Source organism: Equus caballus, chromosome 1, assembly GCF_041296265.1.
Source record: "Equus caballus isolate H_3958 breed thoroughbred chromosome 1, TB-T2T, whole genome shotgun sequence".
Classification (NCBI taxonomy): domain Eukaryota; kingdom Metazoa; phylum Chordata; class Mammalia; order Perissodactyla; family Equidae; genus Equus; species Equus caballus.
In genome coordinates this window covers 63454743-63474027 of record NC_091684.1, presented here as the reverse complement: position 1 = coordinate 63474027, position 19285 = coordinate 63454743, and the positions used below count along the sequence as shown (strand labels likewise).

At 45.3% G+C, this 19285-nt stretch overlaps 1 protein-coding gene across 2 annotated transcripts in view; it reads left to right on the top strand.

Moving 5' to 3' along the window:
• The window catches only part of DUSP29 (dual specificity phosphatase 29), a 38336-nt gene that overhangs the window by 12891 nt on the left and 6160 nt on the right, over nt 1-19285 (top strand). For both annotated transcript variants that reach the window (XM_005602134.4, NM_001197094.1), the window contains 1 exon segment: nt 12134-12354. In XM_005602134.4, the coding sequence (XP_005602191.2) occupies nt 12134-12354 (221 nt within the window).

The window sequence follows — 19285 nt, the reverse complement described above, 5'->3', positions numbered from 1 at the left end:
GAACCCTGGGCTGCCAAAGCAGAATGTGTGAACTCAACCACTATGCCACCAGGCCAACTCCTCCCCGCTAGATTTTTATAGCCACCATTCCCCACTCCTTAAACAATTGGGAAGTGCCTACTGTAAATAATATTAATAATAATAATGCCTGTCATTTATTGAATATTATGTGCCAGGCACTGTCTTAGCCATCTTCCATGTACGATCTCATTTTATTCTCACCATAGCCCAATGAAAGAGGTCACCTAATTACTCCCATTTTAAAGATAAGGAAACTGAGGTACAGAGGAGTTAAGTAGATGGCCAAAGGTCCCAGAGCTCAGTAGGTGGCAGAGAGCTGGATTCGAATACAGCCCAACCCAGAAGCTTTCATCTTAACTAGGACTCCTACTCCTCCCTCCCTCCCCCAGGATTTCAGCCCACATTCCATCTTTCCAAGGAGCGGGTGTGCAGGACCCTCCATGTGTGATTTCAATATACGTTGCGTTGCTTAAAACCTAAGGAGAACTGTCTAGTGGGAAGATCTAGGGGCAGAATTCTTTGCCTATTTTTTCCCTTAATATTTTTAAATTGAAAAAGTTACAAAAATTACATGCCCTTTGATACTAAATTAAACAACATAGAGGGTTATAAAAACAAACTGCATAATCTCCCTTTGTCCTCTCTTAATTTTGCCACTGAGTAACTAATATTAAGTTTACTTGCATACTTCTACGACTTTATGTATGCTATTGCAAACATAAGAAAACATATGCACACATATAAAGGGTTTTCATTTCTTTTAAAGAATTTTTAGCAAAAAGAAAAAAGGAATCATACAATTCTGTATTTTTGCTATTCCATAGTATAGCTGTACCCCAACTTATCCAATCATTTCCCAGTGTGAACATTAGGGGAGTCTAGGGCAAGGGTATATAGGGACTCTCTGAGCTGTTTTTTTCCAAAAATAATAGCTTCAGTGAGATCTATCTCATACTCCATAAAATTCACTCTTTTAAACTGTACAAGTGTACAATTCAGTGGTTTTATATAGTCACAGAGTTGTGCCCCTATCACCACTATCTATTTTCAAAGCATTTTCATCACCTCAAAGCATTTCGAATCCATTACGTACTCACTCTACATTCTCCATCTTGACCTAGTCTTAGGCAACCACCAATCTGCTTTCTGTTTCTATGGATTTACCTGTTCCGGACACTTCATACAAATGGAATCACAATATGTGACCTTTTGTGGCTGGCTTCTTTCACTTAGCATAATGTTTTCAAGGTTCATCCAAGTTGTAGCATATATCAGTATTCTATTCTTTTTTATTGCCAAATAATCTCTGTACCGTTTTGGCAACTTTTCTCTAAGTCTAAAATTAGTTCAAAATTAAATATACATACACTTGGACTCAAAATATCACTATAAGAGACGTAATTTATGGAAATAAGAGTACCAATGCATAAGGAAATATGCACAACAATGTTTATTTTAACACTGTTTGAAGTAGCCAAAAAAAGGGTGGGGGGTGGAATCTGAATCTCTTATCTTTTAATAATAAAATATTAAATAAATGTAGTAAACATATGGTTTTTCTACCATAAAAGCAATATATGCCCATTACATTAATATAGAAGTCTTTGTTTCTCTATTTGTAATAGTTTAAAGAGAACCTTCCTCATAGGGTTGTAAGGATTAAGTGAGATAATATATGTAAAATATTAGTGCAGTGCCTAGTACCTAGTAAGCACTCAATAAAAGTTAGCTGTAATAATAAAATAGTGATTAATGTAAGCAAGAAAACTTTTAAATCTCCCAGAACAGTCACCAAAGCCCACTAGTCTGAAGCCACTCCTATTAATAATTCAGTATATTTCTTTCTAGGCTTTCTGTGTATTATTTTTGGGTTTGAAATTTGTTTTTATATAGTTGTAACCATAATGCTTTTTCATTTTATTTTTTTCCCACATAGCATCATTCATAAACTTTTCCCTTATTACATCTCATATATTTAATTACTATATATATAATACACATATTATAATTATATATATACAATAATATATCAGATGGATATAAGATCATTTATTTAACCACTTCCCTATTGTTAGACATACCAGTTATTTCCATGTTCTCGCTTTTATAAATAATGCTGCAGCGGACATCTTTATGCATAAAAATTTTCTCAGATTTAGGATTATTTCCTTAGATCTGACCCTAAAAATGGTATAACTGGGGGAAGGAGGATTGAGATTTTAAGACTTACACTGTCTCTATGTCTTTATCTATGCTGTTCCCTTTGTCTAAAATGCCTTCCTTTCATCTCATCTCTGTGTCCAGATTCTATCCATTCTTCAAAGTCCACTCACGTTACTTCTGCCATGAAGTTAGCTTTCCCCAATCCCTGTAGTGAGAAGAAAGTTTTTCTCCCTGTACTATATTATTTACCTTTCCAACAGCATATAATAGTAATAACAGCTAATTGTATTGGATTCTCACCATGGACCGTGCCCTGTGCTAGGCATCTTTAAACTCCACAACAACCCTATGAAGGAGGTGCCATTTTTACTCCTATTTTACAAATGGGCAAACCAAGGCTCACAGAGCTCATCTATTTAGTCAATCAGTCAGTGAGTATTTACTGGGCACCTTAATAGGAGCTGTGGGAGATACAAAGAGGAAACTGAGGCTCAGTGAAATTAACTGACTAGCCCAAGGTCACCCACCAGCCAGTGATAGAATTTATACACAAATCCAGATCAAGAATATGTGGTCAGTCAGATAAAGCAGCTGTTCTACAGTTGAGGAGAAGCGGTGTGTAGAAATGTAACAGGGAACAGAGAGAGAAGTAGTTTGCAGGGATGGAATGCAGGGTTTGAGTCCTGACTCTGCCAGTTACCATCTGTGTGATCTTGGACAAACTGGTTTACATCCCTTCTCCTTGTACGGGCAGTAATAGGGCATATCTCATAGGGTGAAGATTAAATGAATTAAAACAAGTAAAGTGCTAGACTAGTAGCTGGCACACAGTAAACCCTGAGTAAGTGTTTGGTATTAGTATGGATCTGAGAAAGCATTACAGAAGAGGTGAATCCCAAGCTTGACTTTGGAAGATGGGTAGGATTTCAACAAAATTCCAGCCAGAAGGAGCAGGATGAGAAAAGACATAGAGGTAAGAGCAAACAGGGTGATTTACCTGGAATACAGGGGACAAATGTGGGAGAAGGGGCACTTTCAGAAGGTCTGGGATTATGCCATATTTTACCAGTGTGTGGTGAGCCTAGATTTAGCCATGTGACAACAGGTAACCCCAACATCTTGGTGGCCTACCACAATAATAGTTTATTTCTCACTCATGTGATGTGTCCCTGGTGGACACGTCGGCTGGTTCTAACTGTGCTTCATGTCCACTTTACTCCAGGACCTAGGACTCAGAAGTAGCCCCTACCTGGGATTTTGTGAGTCTCCTGCAGAGAAAAGAGACACATGGCAAACCACAAGTTGACTCAGAAGTGACACATGCCACTTATGCTCACATTTCATTGGCCAAAGCAAGTCCATGCCAAAGCCTCAAGTCAACGGGGTAGGAAAGTGTAACCCAACCGTAGGGAGGGGCAGCAAATATTCCAAATGATAACACACAGACTGCCAAAGCCACAGTCTACTCTTGGGGTAGAGACTCTAGGCAGGTCCCTTTGCCTGATGAGTGAAAGGGCCTATATCCTCATCTCTAAAAATGGTTACTGAGGAGATTCAAAGAAATACGGAATGTGAAAGCATTTTGTAAATTATAAAGTAATAGACAAATGCAAATGTTATTATTATTATTGCTACTTAGTGAGAAAGAAACCTGGGAAGGTAGGTCAGGGTCAGCTTGTGGAAGGCTGAGGGCTGGCCAAGGGACTTCATTCAGGAAGCCACTGAGAGTGTTTGAGCAGGACAGACATGTTCTAGTTAGTAGAGTTCCAGACAGTAGAGCTTGACGCAATAAGATACGCTTGCCTCCTTGATATCTGACCATAACCTTGCTTCTTTCAACCAAGATGATGTCACTCCCCTTTCAGTTCAATCCAGCTCTGTCTAACCGAGCCTCAAAACAAACACACACACACACACAGTCTAGGCAAGCTCCATGGTCAGCGTGCGTGACCTGCATGCACAGCAGGGGCAGGGGGCTAAAGTCAGCACAGAGTGATGTTTGTCCCCTTCTCTGCTTAGGGTCCCTCCTAGACATCCACTTAACAAGGTTAACAAGACTCATAGATGCTTACTGAGCAATTAATTCCACTGCTAGTGCAACCACATGGAGGTTATAACCCAGCCGAGAGCAGGCACAGCTGCCGGCGTTTCTTGGTCTCTTTGCAGATGTTGCCCAAAGCAGCAAAAAGTTCCAAGCTGCCTTCTCATGCACAAAGCCTCAGTTTTAATTTGATATTTGCACTTAGGTTGAGTTTCTCCTTTCCCTAAAAGCACCTAAGACTTTTGAAAGTCGAGTACTAAGGCTCTGGAAGTTAGGGTGGTCAGGACCCAGGGTGAGGATGGGTGTCCTGGGGCAGCCAGAGCTACTGGCTGTACCTGGAATCTAGACCAGTGATGCCTGGGACCTGCTGGGGACCAGACTTACCCCCAAGAAGCAGCTCACTCTTTCCCCCACCCTCTCCCTTCAAGGGCTTCTTTATGGAGGGAGGCAGAATAGCTGAGCATCTGCTCCAGAGCCACGATGTCTGGGTCAAATACTGGTTTCTGTGTGGCCTCGGGCAAGTCACTCAAGCTTCCTGAGCTTCAATTTATTCACCTATAAGATGCAGATTTAATGGATTAATATATATGATGCTTAGTGCAGTGCCTGGCACACTCAGAAGTGTGAACTGTTATAGATCAGACAGGTTCTGGAAATTCGACAGTGTGAGAGGAAGGTAAAGAAGTCACTATTTTTGCCACTAAGGGTCCCTCATGCTAAGGGCAGGGCAGCCTTGGGACAGAAAACACCCCTGGTCAAATTTCTCCCATGAGATGCTATCATGAACCCAAGGCCAGGTTGGAAGGAAGGTCCCTCCTAATGGCCCTTCTCTAGCTCATGTACCAACTCCTTCCACAGACACTGTCCTGGCCTTCCAGGGCCCCAGTGGCCTAAGGCCTAAGGAGGCAGAGCCCCATCAAAGCCCTATGGGCCTGTGGGTTTCAGAATTTCTAAAGCATTTTCTCAGTCCCAGCTTATCTGAAGGGGATCACCTGGTGACTCCAAGTCCCTATTGCTTAACAGCCTGGGGAAAACAGAGGTGGCCCCACCACCACAGCCTGGGGAGAAGAGGCCACAGACAGGAGGGGGATGTGGTTGGTGTTCAGTGTGCTGGGTCAGCAGAGGGGGTTTGCCAGCCACCGTTTGGATATTCTCACAGAGAAGTCTTCCTCGCTCGAGGCGCAGCCACCGTCTCCCGACTCATTTCCCACAACTTGGTAGGGGGTCTGAATCTGCCACAGTGGGAACTGTAGGGTCAGCATGGAATAAAGCAAAAGCCCTCAAGCGGGATTCAGAGCACAGGGTTCAAGCTCCTAGTGTGGGTGGCCACTGTGTGTGGCCTTTAGCAAAACATTTTACTGTTCTGGGACTCAGTTTCTTTATTTGTAAAATAAAGGGATGACGTCAAAGGTCCCTTCCAGCTCTAAAGTAAAATTCTTTAAGAAATGTCCTATTAAATAAATTAGGCTTTATTAAGTTCAAGCACATACTTATTTTATTACTTTTAAGTCATTCAAATTAGGTTAACCAAGTGTTGCCCTCCAGAGAGCCAGGGACTGGCGTCAATGATGAGATAAGAATAATTCATCACCTCTTATCAATCAGCAGTCCCTAAATGGGTACTTCAAAAGTGCTTGAGTATGCTTGAAAGCAGTATGTTTCTGCAATTTAAATATTCTCACTTTAATCTCATTCATATCTTTCATTTGCTTAACAAAATCTTTTTTCTTTCCTATAGTCAGCAGGAGGGGAAATATCCTGGCTACTGTCAAAGTGCGTGCAAATTCCCAGCTAGGACAGCCTCCTGAAAGTAAGGCTTGGCTAAACAGGGTAACCGAGAAATTGCTCTTTCCTCTCCTGCTGTAGGCATCCCTGTGAGCCTATACCAGGGCGCTGTGGAGCTGCTTTGCCACTTGAGGGGCTGGGGCCCTAAGCAGCTTCCCATTTTTATTAAAAACACAGGTGCCTCCAAGGTCCGGCTTTTGGAGTCATCAACAGACAGCTGCCCCTGCCCATAAAGCCTGACTCCTCAAATGCCTGTGGCCAGCCCCAGGCAGCTGAGCTTGCTTTCCAGGGGTCTCTCTGTCTTACCCTTTCTGTTTTTCGGCTCCCTACCAAACCAACGGCCTCAAAAGCCAGAGGCATCTCCAGGGCCAACCTGGAGTCGAGGAGGCTGGAAAGTGAGGTGAGGGCCAATCAACCAGCTGAGACAGCCCTCAGCTGGACAGAGGGCTTCTTATTGGTGCACCTGGACAGCTGCACCTCTCTCCCCAAAAAAGGAGAGCTAAAACTTGACCTGCTTCTTCAGGGTGGGCCACGGCTCATTTAGAATGCAGTGGAAACACAGCCAAGGTTAACAATTTAACATGCTGAATGTTACCTGAAAGAACTAGAAAACCTGGACTCTGAACCTCCAAGTACCAAAGATGACTTGGGTACAACAGGGCACCAGTCATGGGCAAGGCGACTTGGGCGACATGCCACAGGCCCTGGCCTGGCTGGGCCTTCTTACGCTGGGTGACAGCTTTTCAGTGAAGGCCTCAAGCAATGTCAACCATTTCCTTTCATGGTTAGCCAAATGCCTAGTCCCATCATTAATACAACATCATTTCTCAAAACCAGGCCTCCTGTGTATTCTCTCTTCCCTCTTTGCCCCCATCCTTGGAGGACTAGTTCTGGGGGAGTGGGGTAGACGTTGAAGAGATTTCTAAGAGTTAAAACTGCAGAGGCCACCTTGTGTCTTTGCAATAGTCAGTCTATCCTGAGAACTAAGGAAATAACATCAATAAAAATCATGGTATATATTTACATAATAAGTGAATATATGACATGTTCATTACTGAAAATCTACAACACAGAGATAGACAAAAAAGAAGAAAATTAAAATTCCCATTACCCATAATCTCATTACCCAGAGATAACCACTGATAACATTTTGGCATACATCTTTCTATTGCTTTTTCCCCCCGGAATTTGTCTTTTAACCTTTCAAAGGAACTTGAATATTGCATAATTCAACTTTACAAGAATATTGTAAGGAAAGTACTGCCACTGGAAGTGGTTCTATTTAACAAACAAAGAAAACTGAGGGTCCCAGAGGTTCAGTTGTTTTAGTTCACGCAGCCGTTCAAGCTTATAAACTCCACCTGTCAGCTCGGTGTCTTCTAGGAGCCTCGAACCCGGACAGCTTCATCAGCAAGCATTAAGAACAGCCACGAAACTAGGAAGCCAGTGAATCTCATTTTTGACAGGTGAATTGACTGAAATGAAAAGCTAGAAATGCGCCTGCTCTTTTAAAATCCACCTGCAAGGAGTAGGTGTGGGCAAGACTCCAAAGGAGGAAAAGGTCACCATCAGGGTCATGTCCATGAAATGATGTGAGACCACAACAGTGTCTAAAGCATCAGAATAAATAAGGCGCCAGATTACAGGATTTAGTCCTTGGTGAACAGGAGTCCACAATTCGGTGCAGGAAATCAGCAGGTCCTCACAGACAGGGGGGTATGAGAACCATCTGATCATTAGTGGGTCTCCTTCAATGCCCAATGCAGAATCCCAGCAACAGGGGAACAGCTGGTTTCCCACTGCAAGGAAGCTGGTGAAGGGCTTGTACAAACATATACACACACATCGCTCCTCCCCTCTGTGCAAAAGCATACACCTGGAGAAAATGGGCTTTCGGGTAGATGCTGAGGTGTATACACTGGGAATCAGGAGGGCACCAAGGGGTCTGAAAAAGGGGAATGTTAGGAATGCTGCCTCACAGAAAGTGCTCTTATTTGCCATTCCTCAAGGGTTGAGGGGTTGAAGCAAGCTTCCTGGAGGAACTCCAGAGGGGCTGGAAGGAAGCTGGCCCAGGCCAGAAAAAGTGGAAGGGAGGAGAAGTCTCTGCCTGAGGAAATTGGGCTATGTGAGAAGAACGTCACATCCTTGGCCCTCCAGCCTGGAGTCAGAATCCAGAGCTAGGCAAGAGGTCCACAGCGAAGAAGAGCTAAGGAGAACTTGGTCAAAAACAGGGATACGAAAATGTCCTTCAAAAGCAAACTGCACAAGGGCAACAAATTTGTGAGAAAATGTCCAACCTCATTGCTATAACAAAGTAATGAAAAACAAGACACTTTTTTTGCCTATGAAATTAGCAAAGAATAAAAGTCAGAATGTAAATTTGAGCAAGTTTTCTGGAGGATAATTTAGTAATGAGTATCACTGTGTTAAAAATGCTCATGCTCATTGACGCAGCAATTCCATTTTTAAAAATCTCTCCAGGACATAGAGATGTGCCCAAAGAAACACAGTGAAGCTGTTTGTTTACAGTGTTTCTTATAACACCTGCCACTCTCCCTCCATGAGAAAGAGACACAGAGAGAGAGAGAAACACAAATGTCCAAAACTGGGGGCTTGGTGAGGTAAAATTGAGATTTACGTATAGAATAGAATAGCATGCAGCTATTGATGGCTGTGTGTTGACATAGGAAGATGTTTACAACATATCACCTTGTCAAAGTTTTTAAAACTGTATATATATATAGTATTACACCCACCCCCAAAATGTATATAAAACATACAGATCTATGCATGGAAAAACAAATGGAGGATCTTAGTATATTAAAAAGCAAATAGTCTTTGTCTCTAGGGGTAGAAATACAGGTGGTTCTGTGTGCGTGTGTGGGAGGAGATATGTTTTCCACATTCTGCATTGAGCATGTGCTATTTTTGAAATTAAGTGGCATGTTATTTTAAAAATGAACAGATTGCTTACATCTAGGATTTTTCTTAAAACAACCAGAAACTAAGGATCTTGCTAGAAGTAAATTCCTGTATCTGTTTTTCTTCTGAGCTGTTCTCCTTCAGCAGAGGCAGATTTCTGTCTCTTTCTCAGATATCTGAGCAGGTGGCCCTGAAATTAAAAAACAAAACAAAACAATACAGTGCCAGACACTACCCTCCGGCTCCACCCCACACCCAGTTATGGCTGACCCAGGTGTCTAGACCAACTGGGGATCTGCTTCATCACAGCCCCTGTAGGCTAAGAGTACTAAGAGTCACCTGTTTATTTGCAGGTCCCTATTCTATCATGGATACCCTTCTGAGCCCTCAACTGGACTCTGAGTAAACCAAGCTAGGGGGAGATCTCCAGAGTGGTGTGTGAGGACACCACCTCCCCTTCCCAGGCCAGGTCACCACAGAGCCCCCCAAAACCTGCAGTGGGCCTCAGATACCCATCAGGTCTAATCTTCTCCATGAGCCCTTTCTCTCCCTCAGACATAGCCAAAACCAGCTCTGTGGGGTGAATGTGGAGGAGTCATGCAACGTCTTGTTGCATATCTACCCTGATCCTTGACCCCCAAAGCAGCAAAGCGCAAATTGTTATTTATTCAAATTGCCATTTGATTATGGTGAAACCCAGCTGCTGAACTGAGAGAGAACAGTCTTTATGCTGGGTAGGAACTTCCTGTCAAGGACAGTTAATTTTAATTTTTCCATTGAGCTCAACCTCAAAGTGAGGTTGATTGCTACTCAGCAAGATGGACTGCATTAGAGGAGCCTTTAATTGAGCACAGATCTATGTCCCCAAAGCATAATGTTTGTTGTATACATACTTTGGGACAAGAAGAAAAATGAAAAACAGACCTTTCCGAGGAAAAATTGAAAGCAGAATGTGTCCCATAGTTAGGATAACAGCGCCAAAAGCCAGCTGGGGGGCTTGGTAGAACTCCCCGCCTCCCCACGCCTCAGTTCCAATGGGCCGTTTGCAAATGTTTCTAAAAGCTCAATGCCTGTGTTCAGGTCTCTCTTTCCCAAACACTGGACTCCACTGTGGTTCCTCCTATGGCCAAAAAAAAAAAAGCTCCAGGAAGCCAGCAATAGACAAGGGGCCCTTGGCTGAGGGGCCATGGCATGTTTTTTTGGTGCAAGGCTCCTCTCAGTCTAGGGTGTTGATTCACAGTAGCCAACATGGCCACTTCCGTCCGTGTCCTTTTACCACTGGCCTTGAGATGATCCCTCAGTTATGATTCCAGACCCTTGTCATCTCTTCCCTGAGCTGTAGAACTGGTCTTTGTGCTGTTGAGGGAGATGTTGTCCTAAAACCCAGAGGGGGTCACCCCTCCTCAAACACTATCAAAAGCTCTTCTCGACCCCCAAAACAGATTCTGGCATCTAAGCACTTCCATGATCAAATCCCACACTCTCTCTCCAAACCTTTCTCTACACTCATCTCATATCCTATGCTCTGGCCAAACCAGTTCCCTCCCTCCTGTCCTCATTCCCAACACATCAGCACGTCTGCTGTGACACTGCTCTAGTCCAGGCCCCCCTCCTCTCCTGGCTGTACAACTGCAATCGCCTCCAACAGAGCTCCCTGCTTCTATTTTTTGCCCCTCTCCAATCCATCTCCACACATCAGCCCCACTGATCTTCAAAAAAGAAAACAATGCTCACTCCTTCCTTAAAATCCTCTGTGGCATTCTACCACACTTCAAATAAAATCCAAACTCTCCCTATGGCCTACAGGGCCCATCTTTCCCACGTCCCCTTGTACACCACTCCCTCACTACTACAGCTACTGCTACTACTTTCCCTTCTGTTCTTAGCACTTACTATTCCCACTGCCTGGATGAAACACTTCTCCTCAGACTCTTCCCCTAGCTCCTTCTCATTCCTCAGTCTTAGCTTAAATGCCACCTCCCTGCAGTGGCCTTCGCTGACCATGTTGCCTAAAGCAGGATCACAGTCATTCTGCTCATTCTGCTATCTAAAATTATCCTGTTTACTTGTTGCTTAGTTGCTACCCCAATTAGAATCTAAGCTTACTGAGGGACCTTGACTAACCTATTCACTGCTGCATCATCAGCACCCAGGACAGTGCCTGGCATGCAATGGAACCTATATCATTTTTTGGGGATACATGATTGATTACAGGAAATAATAAACATTTCCTGAAAAGCCTTCATTTGCTCCAGCCTCCATCCCTTAGGTTGTGCCATTTCCTTGGCTTGGCGTGTCCTTGCCTCCTCCTTCCCTTTCATCAACACTCGCAGCAAGGCAGGCTCAGAAGCCCCTCTCCCATGCAGTCTCCCCTGCCCCTCTAGGCAGAAATGACTCCTGCTTCCTTTGACAGTCTACCTCTGTCTCACATTTCAAGGCCACCTATTTCAACATGACTTTACTCTTTGTTTCTAGAAATTCTTGCCTAGAAAGATAAGGCTATAAACTAGCAAATAACTTCACTGTTGGCTTCAGGAACTTCCCCGAAATCAATTCAAACAACAGACTGCTCAAATAGCTCTCCTTTTCAGAACAACGCTTTGCCCAACTAGGCAATGACTCACTTATCAAAGCAACGGTTTGGCATTGTGCTCACAAACCCCATGAACATCAGTATCAGGAATTTTGGCCAATCTCAGTCTTAAACCATTCATTCAAGCCCCCACTTCCACGCTCTTACAGACATTCGACGGTCAGAGGAGAGCACTGCTTTGCAGGGTCTCCTGAGGCTCCGTGAAGGTGGTCCTCTCCTTTACATTTGGCTTTGCATTCTGGTCACCTTTTGGGGGATTTGGTAGGTGACGATCCCCTCCTGCGACCACTGTAGTGTCCAGCACCAAGCTCTTCTGTATTTGGTGAATGATGAAAAAATGATGAACTGACCAATGAATAGCTCGCCTCCCCCAGCCTCCAACCCTCTCCCTTCTAGAACCGGCGGAGCTAGAAACATGAAATGGCACAGGCTGCTAAGATGTCAGTAGGAGCAGGGCTTTGGTCTAGGGTAGCCCTTCATTTCAATGACTAGTATTTATTGTAGAAGCCTGAATCGACAGCAGAAACCTGTAGGCGGCCCCCGAGTTTCCCCCCAGATCCAGACCAAGACACCGCCCAGCCCACCAGGCCCTTCTCCCTTGCGCCCAGGGCTACGGCGCTGGACCGCTATGGGCTGCAGAAGGCAGGCTTCACGCACGTGCTGAACGCGGCCCACGGCCGCTGGAACGTGGACACGGGGCCCGAATACTACCGCGACATGGCCATCGAGTACCACGGCGTCGAGGCCGACGACCTGCCCACCTTCGACCTCAGCGTCTTCTTCTACCCGGCGGCCGCTTTCATCCACGCAGCGCTCGGCAGCGATCACAGTAAGAGACCCGCCGCCCGCCTGCGGCCCCGCCCCCGGTCAGAGGCTGCGCCCCAGCCTGAGTCCCCGCCCTTCACCCAGGCTGGAAGCGAGATCCGAGTGCTTAAAGTCTGCTCCCCTCTCAAAGCCGGCCCTGTGGGAATTGCATGTGGTTGAACTGGAAACGTCTGAGCCCCTGGAGGCTGTGAGCCGCACTGAGCGTGCTGATGGTGGGGTTCGGGCCTTGCTTGCCGCTGTGGGGAATCAGAGTCGGGAGGGTTCAGAGGAGAGGCCTGTGGACTGAATCTATCTTCTCTAAGGCACATCAGCCAAGCGGCAGTCTGGGCGGCCCTCAAAGCTGGGATGCGGCTGAGACACTAATTGTGCCTGGGCACAAACCCGACTAAAAGCCAAAGCCTTCAATGCCAGAAAACCCTCAGGGAGCTGACTTGAGTGGGAATCTGTGGAGAGACTTCAAATTCTCTTGCCAATCAACCAAGCCCACAGCCTCCCTTCCTGCTCCCTTCCCCCCAAGTCACAGTCTGGTGAGGCCTCTTGTAGAACGTTGACAACCTCGCCTATATAAGTGACAAACTATATGTGAGAATCTGAGTTTTGCACCCATAATGTCCAAGTTTCCCAAGGTTAATTATCCATCTTTTATATCATAGTGCTAGTCCTTGCCCTCAAAATGCAGTTTTATCTGTCCTAATCCAGGGAAAGGCTACAAGGCTATTTTGGAGAGAAGGGCACAGTTAGGTAGGCATCAGGTAAGAGAATATGCAGTTATTGCTGCAGGGTTTATTTCAGTGACATACCATAGAGGCCAGAGGGACTTCAGCTCCCTAATCTGTTCTCTGACTTCAGTCCCATGTGTCACACCCCTTTATGGGGCCATCATGTAATTCAGAGCATCCAGTTACTGAAAGTCTTTCTTATCACAAGAGGTTGGGACTACAAGGCTCATTGACTGGCCTGCTTCAGAAACTTACAACATGTGCCTGGGCCTAGGCCATGTCTGCTGAACAGTCCCAGACCTTGATGGCTGTCCCAGGGTGGCCCTGGCCCCATAGCCAGCCATAGGCATCAACAATTTGTCATTATTTTGGTCCAGAAAGCAATGTCATGATGAAAAAAAGCCCATGGAGCTCAAGTGCTTGTATTAGGGGATGCCTCATTTCAAAGTCATCCTTTTATGAGTCTATTTATGGACCATCTTTCGTGTTATGCACATTTTGAGTTTCCAAGCAGGATCAAAAAGCAACTGGACTCTGACTCATTACCATGAGGTGAAATTCACCTCAAAGTATTTGAGGTTAACTGAAAACATATTTGGTATGAAAAAACAAAAAGCTACAACCACCCAATCCTTCAGATTCTGTTTAATGTGCTCACTTGCCATTACTATATCTTCGACCCTCACCTTAATGGAAGGGGTCTGGCAGGCTTTGGAGAAGACAGGCTGGGTTGAAATTCATGCTGCACACCTCACTAACAATGTGATTTCTCTGAGCCTTCGTTTCTCCATCTGGTGATGAAAATATTGACCTTGAAAGGTTATAATGAGGATCAGCAGTACCCACATAAAGCATTTGGCATAGGACCTGGTGCACAGCAGTCTCTCAGATGTGTTTGATAAAGAGAGGTCATGCACCGTGAAACACATAACCACACCAGCACATGCACATCATAATAATAAAGTTTCTAATCCCCAAAGGAAAAAAAAAGGGAAAAAGACATTCCAACTTTGAACTAGTATGATATACTCACAGGACAGCTTGTTTTCAATTCCTGGCACGCCCTTTTAGAGTCTGCCCCCACTGCTGAATCAGGAAAGAATGGGTCTCTAAAGTCATATGTTGAAGTCTGGTCAGATCACAGAGCATCGATGTGGAGCTGTCAGGCTGGTGTAGATTGTGACTGGTAGACTGAGTGGTTGAAATCACCCAGCAAAGAAAGGGTCGAGAGGGAAAAGGATATACACAGGGAAAAATATACATGCACAGAGAACATGTAGTGGATAGAATGGGTGGGCAGGGGTGTGGTACTAGACCAGTTGGCTGGAGATGGGGAGCAGGACATGACCACATTGCCAGGTGGAAGGCTGGGTTCCCTTCTCAGTGCTCTTGGCACTTGCACGTCTAAATGTTTCCTCAAGTCCAGGCTCAAATCAAATGCCAACCCTTCAGGACCAGGCAGAGTGCGTAAAGGAATGAAGCTGACTGTGTGTAAGGCAGTGGAGGATGGGAGGGTGGGGCCTGTGGCTAAACAGAGAGCCCCATATCTCCTCCTAAGTGGGCAGCTGCTACTCAGTCCCAGTCGACATTGGTCCTGTGAGAATCAGTGCAAATGTGATAGATCTGACTTTTCAGGAGAAGTCTCTAATCTGGCTTTTAATGTAGAATTGCTCAATTTTTAAGTGTTGGCAACAAATTGAAAATTTCTTAAAATATTGCAAAGCCCAAACAAAAGAAATCCAAAGGCTGTCAGTTTGTAACCTGTGCCCTGAGTGGTGAGGGTAGTTCATTAGTTCAGCAAGGGCGTTGTCATAGACACCATACAGTGGAGACGGCCTGTGCTCAGCCTGCATGCCACACACAGTAGGCAGCCTGGTTGTGTCTAGTCATGCAGTGGAAAACCAAGGGACACTAATGTGCCAATTTACAGCCAAGTCCACTCGTATGTTTCTTATTATACTCTTGACGTAAGAGGTGTTGATGGACAGGCTGGCCTGTAGGCAAGGCATCTCTCTTTCCTCTCTCCTGTCCTTCCTGTTCTTCTTTGGCTAGTTTTAGCCAAGTGTACACTGCTTCCCACCACTGCCTCTCACAGCCAGTCTTGTTCACTCTTTTTGAAAAGCATTCCTTGTGCTACTGTAGAGCTGTATTCATGGCCTGCAATCAGCCCCATAGGGCCCACACCTACCCGTACCCAACCCTGATTTGACCCTTTGGAAATGACTCCCCAGGCAACCTCTGTCACTCTTGAGAAATGTTAGAGATAATCTAGTCCAGTGTCCTGCCCTGAGAGCTGGGGAAATAGAGGCCCAGAGAAGGCAAGTGAAGTGCCCAGGGTCACAGAGCTAATCAGAGGCCAGTGGGAGTTCCTTCTGTCACTCAGGCCTCACAGAAGAGTCCTTTGCCCTTATTTTGAGCATCTGGTGACTTTGCTGTATAAGAGGTCACCAAATATCATGGAAGGTGAGGCATTCCAGCTGGTTATAGGATCTGAAACAACTGAATTTGTCGTTCTTCATCAGAAAAAGAAGTACTTACAAACTACTGCTATGGGAACCCCATTTGGACAGCCTTAACTGCTCCTGGCATGGCATACTCAGAGGCGAATTAGTGTGGTTTTAATTTAATGAAGTCTTCTAGGAAAGCCCCAGGCAGATTCCATGAGGCTCTAAAGATCAGATTTTAGCATCACCACCCTCCTTTCATTCTTTTTCTCAAACAGTCCATAGCCTGCTTTTGAAGCCATCTTAAAATCTATTATGGACAAGGTAGGTAGGAATAAATAAATGAAGTCTGCTTTTGAGCAGGAGGTTGATTCTCTGGTGCTTCTAAGCTTTAACCAGACCAGATTTTCAGGGTATTTTAAGGGTCTCCTGCCCCACTGCAGCACACAAAGGTCTGTCCCCTGGCAGTTCAAAACATACCATGCACCCTTTTTCTGAGGACTTCCACATGCCCAGAACTGTATTGGGAGGAGTATGAACTCTGCCTTTGAGTGCTGCTGAGGAAGGCAAGTTCCAAGGTAGTGAGTGAGAGACGGGCAAAGGGCATCCCCCAAAAGCAACGAAGGCACTGCTTAGACAGCACACACCTGGCGGGGCCTAGGGGTGGGGCTGGGATAATAGGCTTGGCCTGTATGTCTGATTTGAGTGACAGAGGTCTACCTTCTTGTCACCAGTGAAAATATGCCATTGAGGTGCAGTAGAGATTCCGGATTTGGGTTTTCTTCATCAGATTATGGGAATTCACTTTTTGGTAAAGGCCAAAGGGGAAATATTTAACCGAAATCACCATTTGTCCAAGATTGATTGTGGCCTATGATTGGCTCATAAAATCAATTTAGTGGATGTGACCAGTATTTCTTTAAGAAAATTTTTTTTAATTGAATATATTGGGAAAGAATAGAAGACATCAGCATGCATGCACATCATAAAAGTACATAGTATTTTGTGAAATTTTTGTCTGACACACGCACACTTGTGATACCACAGAGCATTTCAGAGCTCCAACTCTGGTGTCAGGTGGCCTGGGCTTGAGTCACAGTTCTGCCACTTCCTAGCTGTGCTACTTGGACAGGACAAGTCACCTTTCTGCACTTTAGCTACCTCCTCTGCAAAATGGGGATAATAATTTTGTCTACCTCTTTGGGGCATTGTGAGGATTGCCTATGATAAAATATGTAAAAACATACTCGGAAGATATGGGGGTGAGATGAGGCTACGTACGTGTTAGCTGTGAATTTTATGTTGTGTTTTTTGGGATCACACAAAAAAGTTTGGAAGCCACTGATCCAGAAAGTTCCAACCCTGACAATGCTGTCTTCACTCAGGGCCCTGGCCTTGGCCCGTGTTTAACTCGCAGAGGGCCTCCTAGTTTCTCTGGTGTGAGACATGCTGGGAACCGGCCAAATGCAGCCTTCCTTGCTTTTTCTTCTCAACTCTCCTAAGAGCAGTTTCTCACCACCTGATGCTGGGCCCCAAAGGGTGCTGCTCAGCAGAGCCACAGAGCAAGGAGGGAGAAGCGCCCTGAGAGTCTGGGGACATGCCCTTCACCCTAGGGAGACCCAGCAAGAGCACATGGCTCGTTAATGCGGCCGTCATATAAACAAAATTTAGCTTCGGCAGCTCCTGCTGGAGCTGACCACTTCCCACTACTTTCCCCCTTTCTCTCCCACCCCGTCTCTCTCTCTTTCGCTTCCCTCTCACTTCCCCATCCTCCCACTTAACAGACTTCAGGCTCCCAAAAGTCTTAATGAACTACAGGTTTCATTTGTTTCAAACATTTAGTCATGACAGAAAGAATTACCCTTTTTGCCAGGAGAGGAAGAAACGCTTTTAGTTATCAGCAGAGCTGGCAGGCGGCCAGCAGCCTCTGGAACAGTCTGTGGGGATTAGAATGCCAGACAGAGGTAGACATTCCACTCCAGAAGCACGGTCCTGCCGGGTGATAGCTGGGGCTAGCCTCCTCCAAACCTGACTCACAATAAAGAAGCTGGCCCTGCTGCCTGCCCTCCTTTCTGGCCAAGGTGCACAAGGCAGAGGTGGTGCAGCCACACTCTTGTAACTCAGCAACATGCAGAGGGGATTGAAGGGCCGCCTGGTTAGCCTGTGGAGATTCGTGAGAATGAATTGTGACAAAATTAATCGTTCCTTATGGGGCACCTCTCTGCACCAGCACAGTGCGTGTGGCGAGGGCTTCAGTGGATCTTTACGATTGGGCAGGGTGCGCAGGCCTCTCCAGCCAGGCCAGGGTGGAGAGAGAGAATCCTGGTGCCTGGGGTTCGCGGCCTCTTGATTTCTCGTGCTGCCTCTGCTGCTGACCACCACCACTGTCCTGGGCATGTCCTGTGAGGAAGATGAGGGGGCAGAGGTGAGAGGGACACAGGGGAGTCACATCCATTCAGAAGCTGTTCCAAGCTGTTTTTTCCAAGCTGTTCTCATACTCTGCTCCATAAACCCAGTGATGTCCATGAGTGTCTCCTTGGTCATCCTTCCAGGCCTCAGGCCTAAGACTCAGGAACAGGGACAGCATTGGAGTCACACAGCTCAAGCTGTCCCAACCAGCTCAACCCCAGTGGAGGGATCCCAGAACCACAGGAGAGGGTGGTCACTGGGATGGCAGTGGTGGGAACAGGTAGAGAGGCTAATCTCTTACTTTCTCTGTCCCCAGAGCACAGTGGCCAGTGGCCAGAGTAGAGCCTCAATAACAAGTTGCTTTCAACTATTTCTAGTGATGGTACCAGCTTTCAGGGTGACCTCTGGCAAGTCATTTCACCTCTCTGAACCTTTTTGCCATCTGTAAAGCAGGGATGATGATAATGAAACCCTTAAGGTTGTATTAAGGATGAAATGAGATGAAGTGCGTTGATGCACTGTGTGCGCTCTAGAACGCCACCAAATGCAGGACAGAAGGATCAGGGAAACTCCATCGCATAACGACGTCTCATCTGGGCCCAGGTGTCCCCACGGTAGTGGCCAAAGGAAGTTTTTTTTTCCTCTGGAGATTCTTCTAGATCTCTTGTTCTCAAACTTTTTGGTCTCAGAAAACTTTTACACTCTTAAGAATTATTGAAGACCTCAAAGAGCTTTTGTTTATGTAAGTTATATCTATCAATACCCTTTTAGAGATAAAAACTGAAAAATGTAAAAATATTCATTCATTTAAAAATAATAGACCCATTGCCTATTAACATAATATAGTATTTTTATGAAAACTTTATTTTCCAAAATAAAGTTAGGGAGAAGAGTGGCATCATTTTACATTTTTGCAAATCTCTTCAAGGTTAAGCTTATTAGAATCCAGCTGGATTCTCATCAGCAGCTTCTGCGTTGAGTCTGCTGTGATATATTGTTTTGGTCACAGTATATTAAGAAAACCCAGGAACACTCAGATATGTAGTTGGAGAAGGGAGGGATATTTTCATAGCCTTTCAGATAATTGTGAATATTCTTTGATACTACACCAAAACTGGACAAGTGATAGCTTCTTTTTTTGTTTGTTTAAGGTATGTTTTTTGGTGAGGAAGATTGGCCCTGAGCTAACATCTGTTGCCAATCTTCCTCTTTTTTTTTTTTTTTCTCCCCAAAGTGCCAGTACATAGTTGTATATCCTAGTTGTAAGTCATTCTAGTTCTTCTATGTGGGATACCACCACAGCATGGCCTGATGAGCAGTATGTACGTTCATGCCCAGACTCCCAGCATCCAAACTCGGGAAC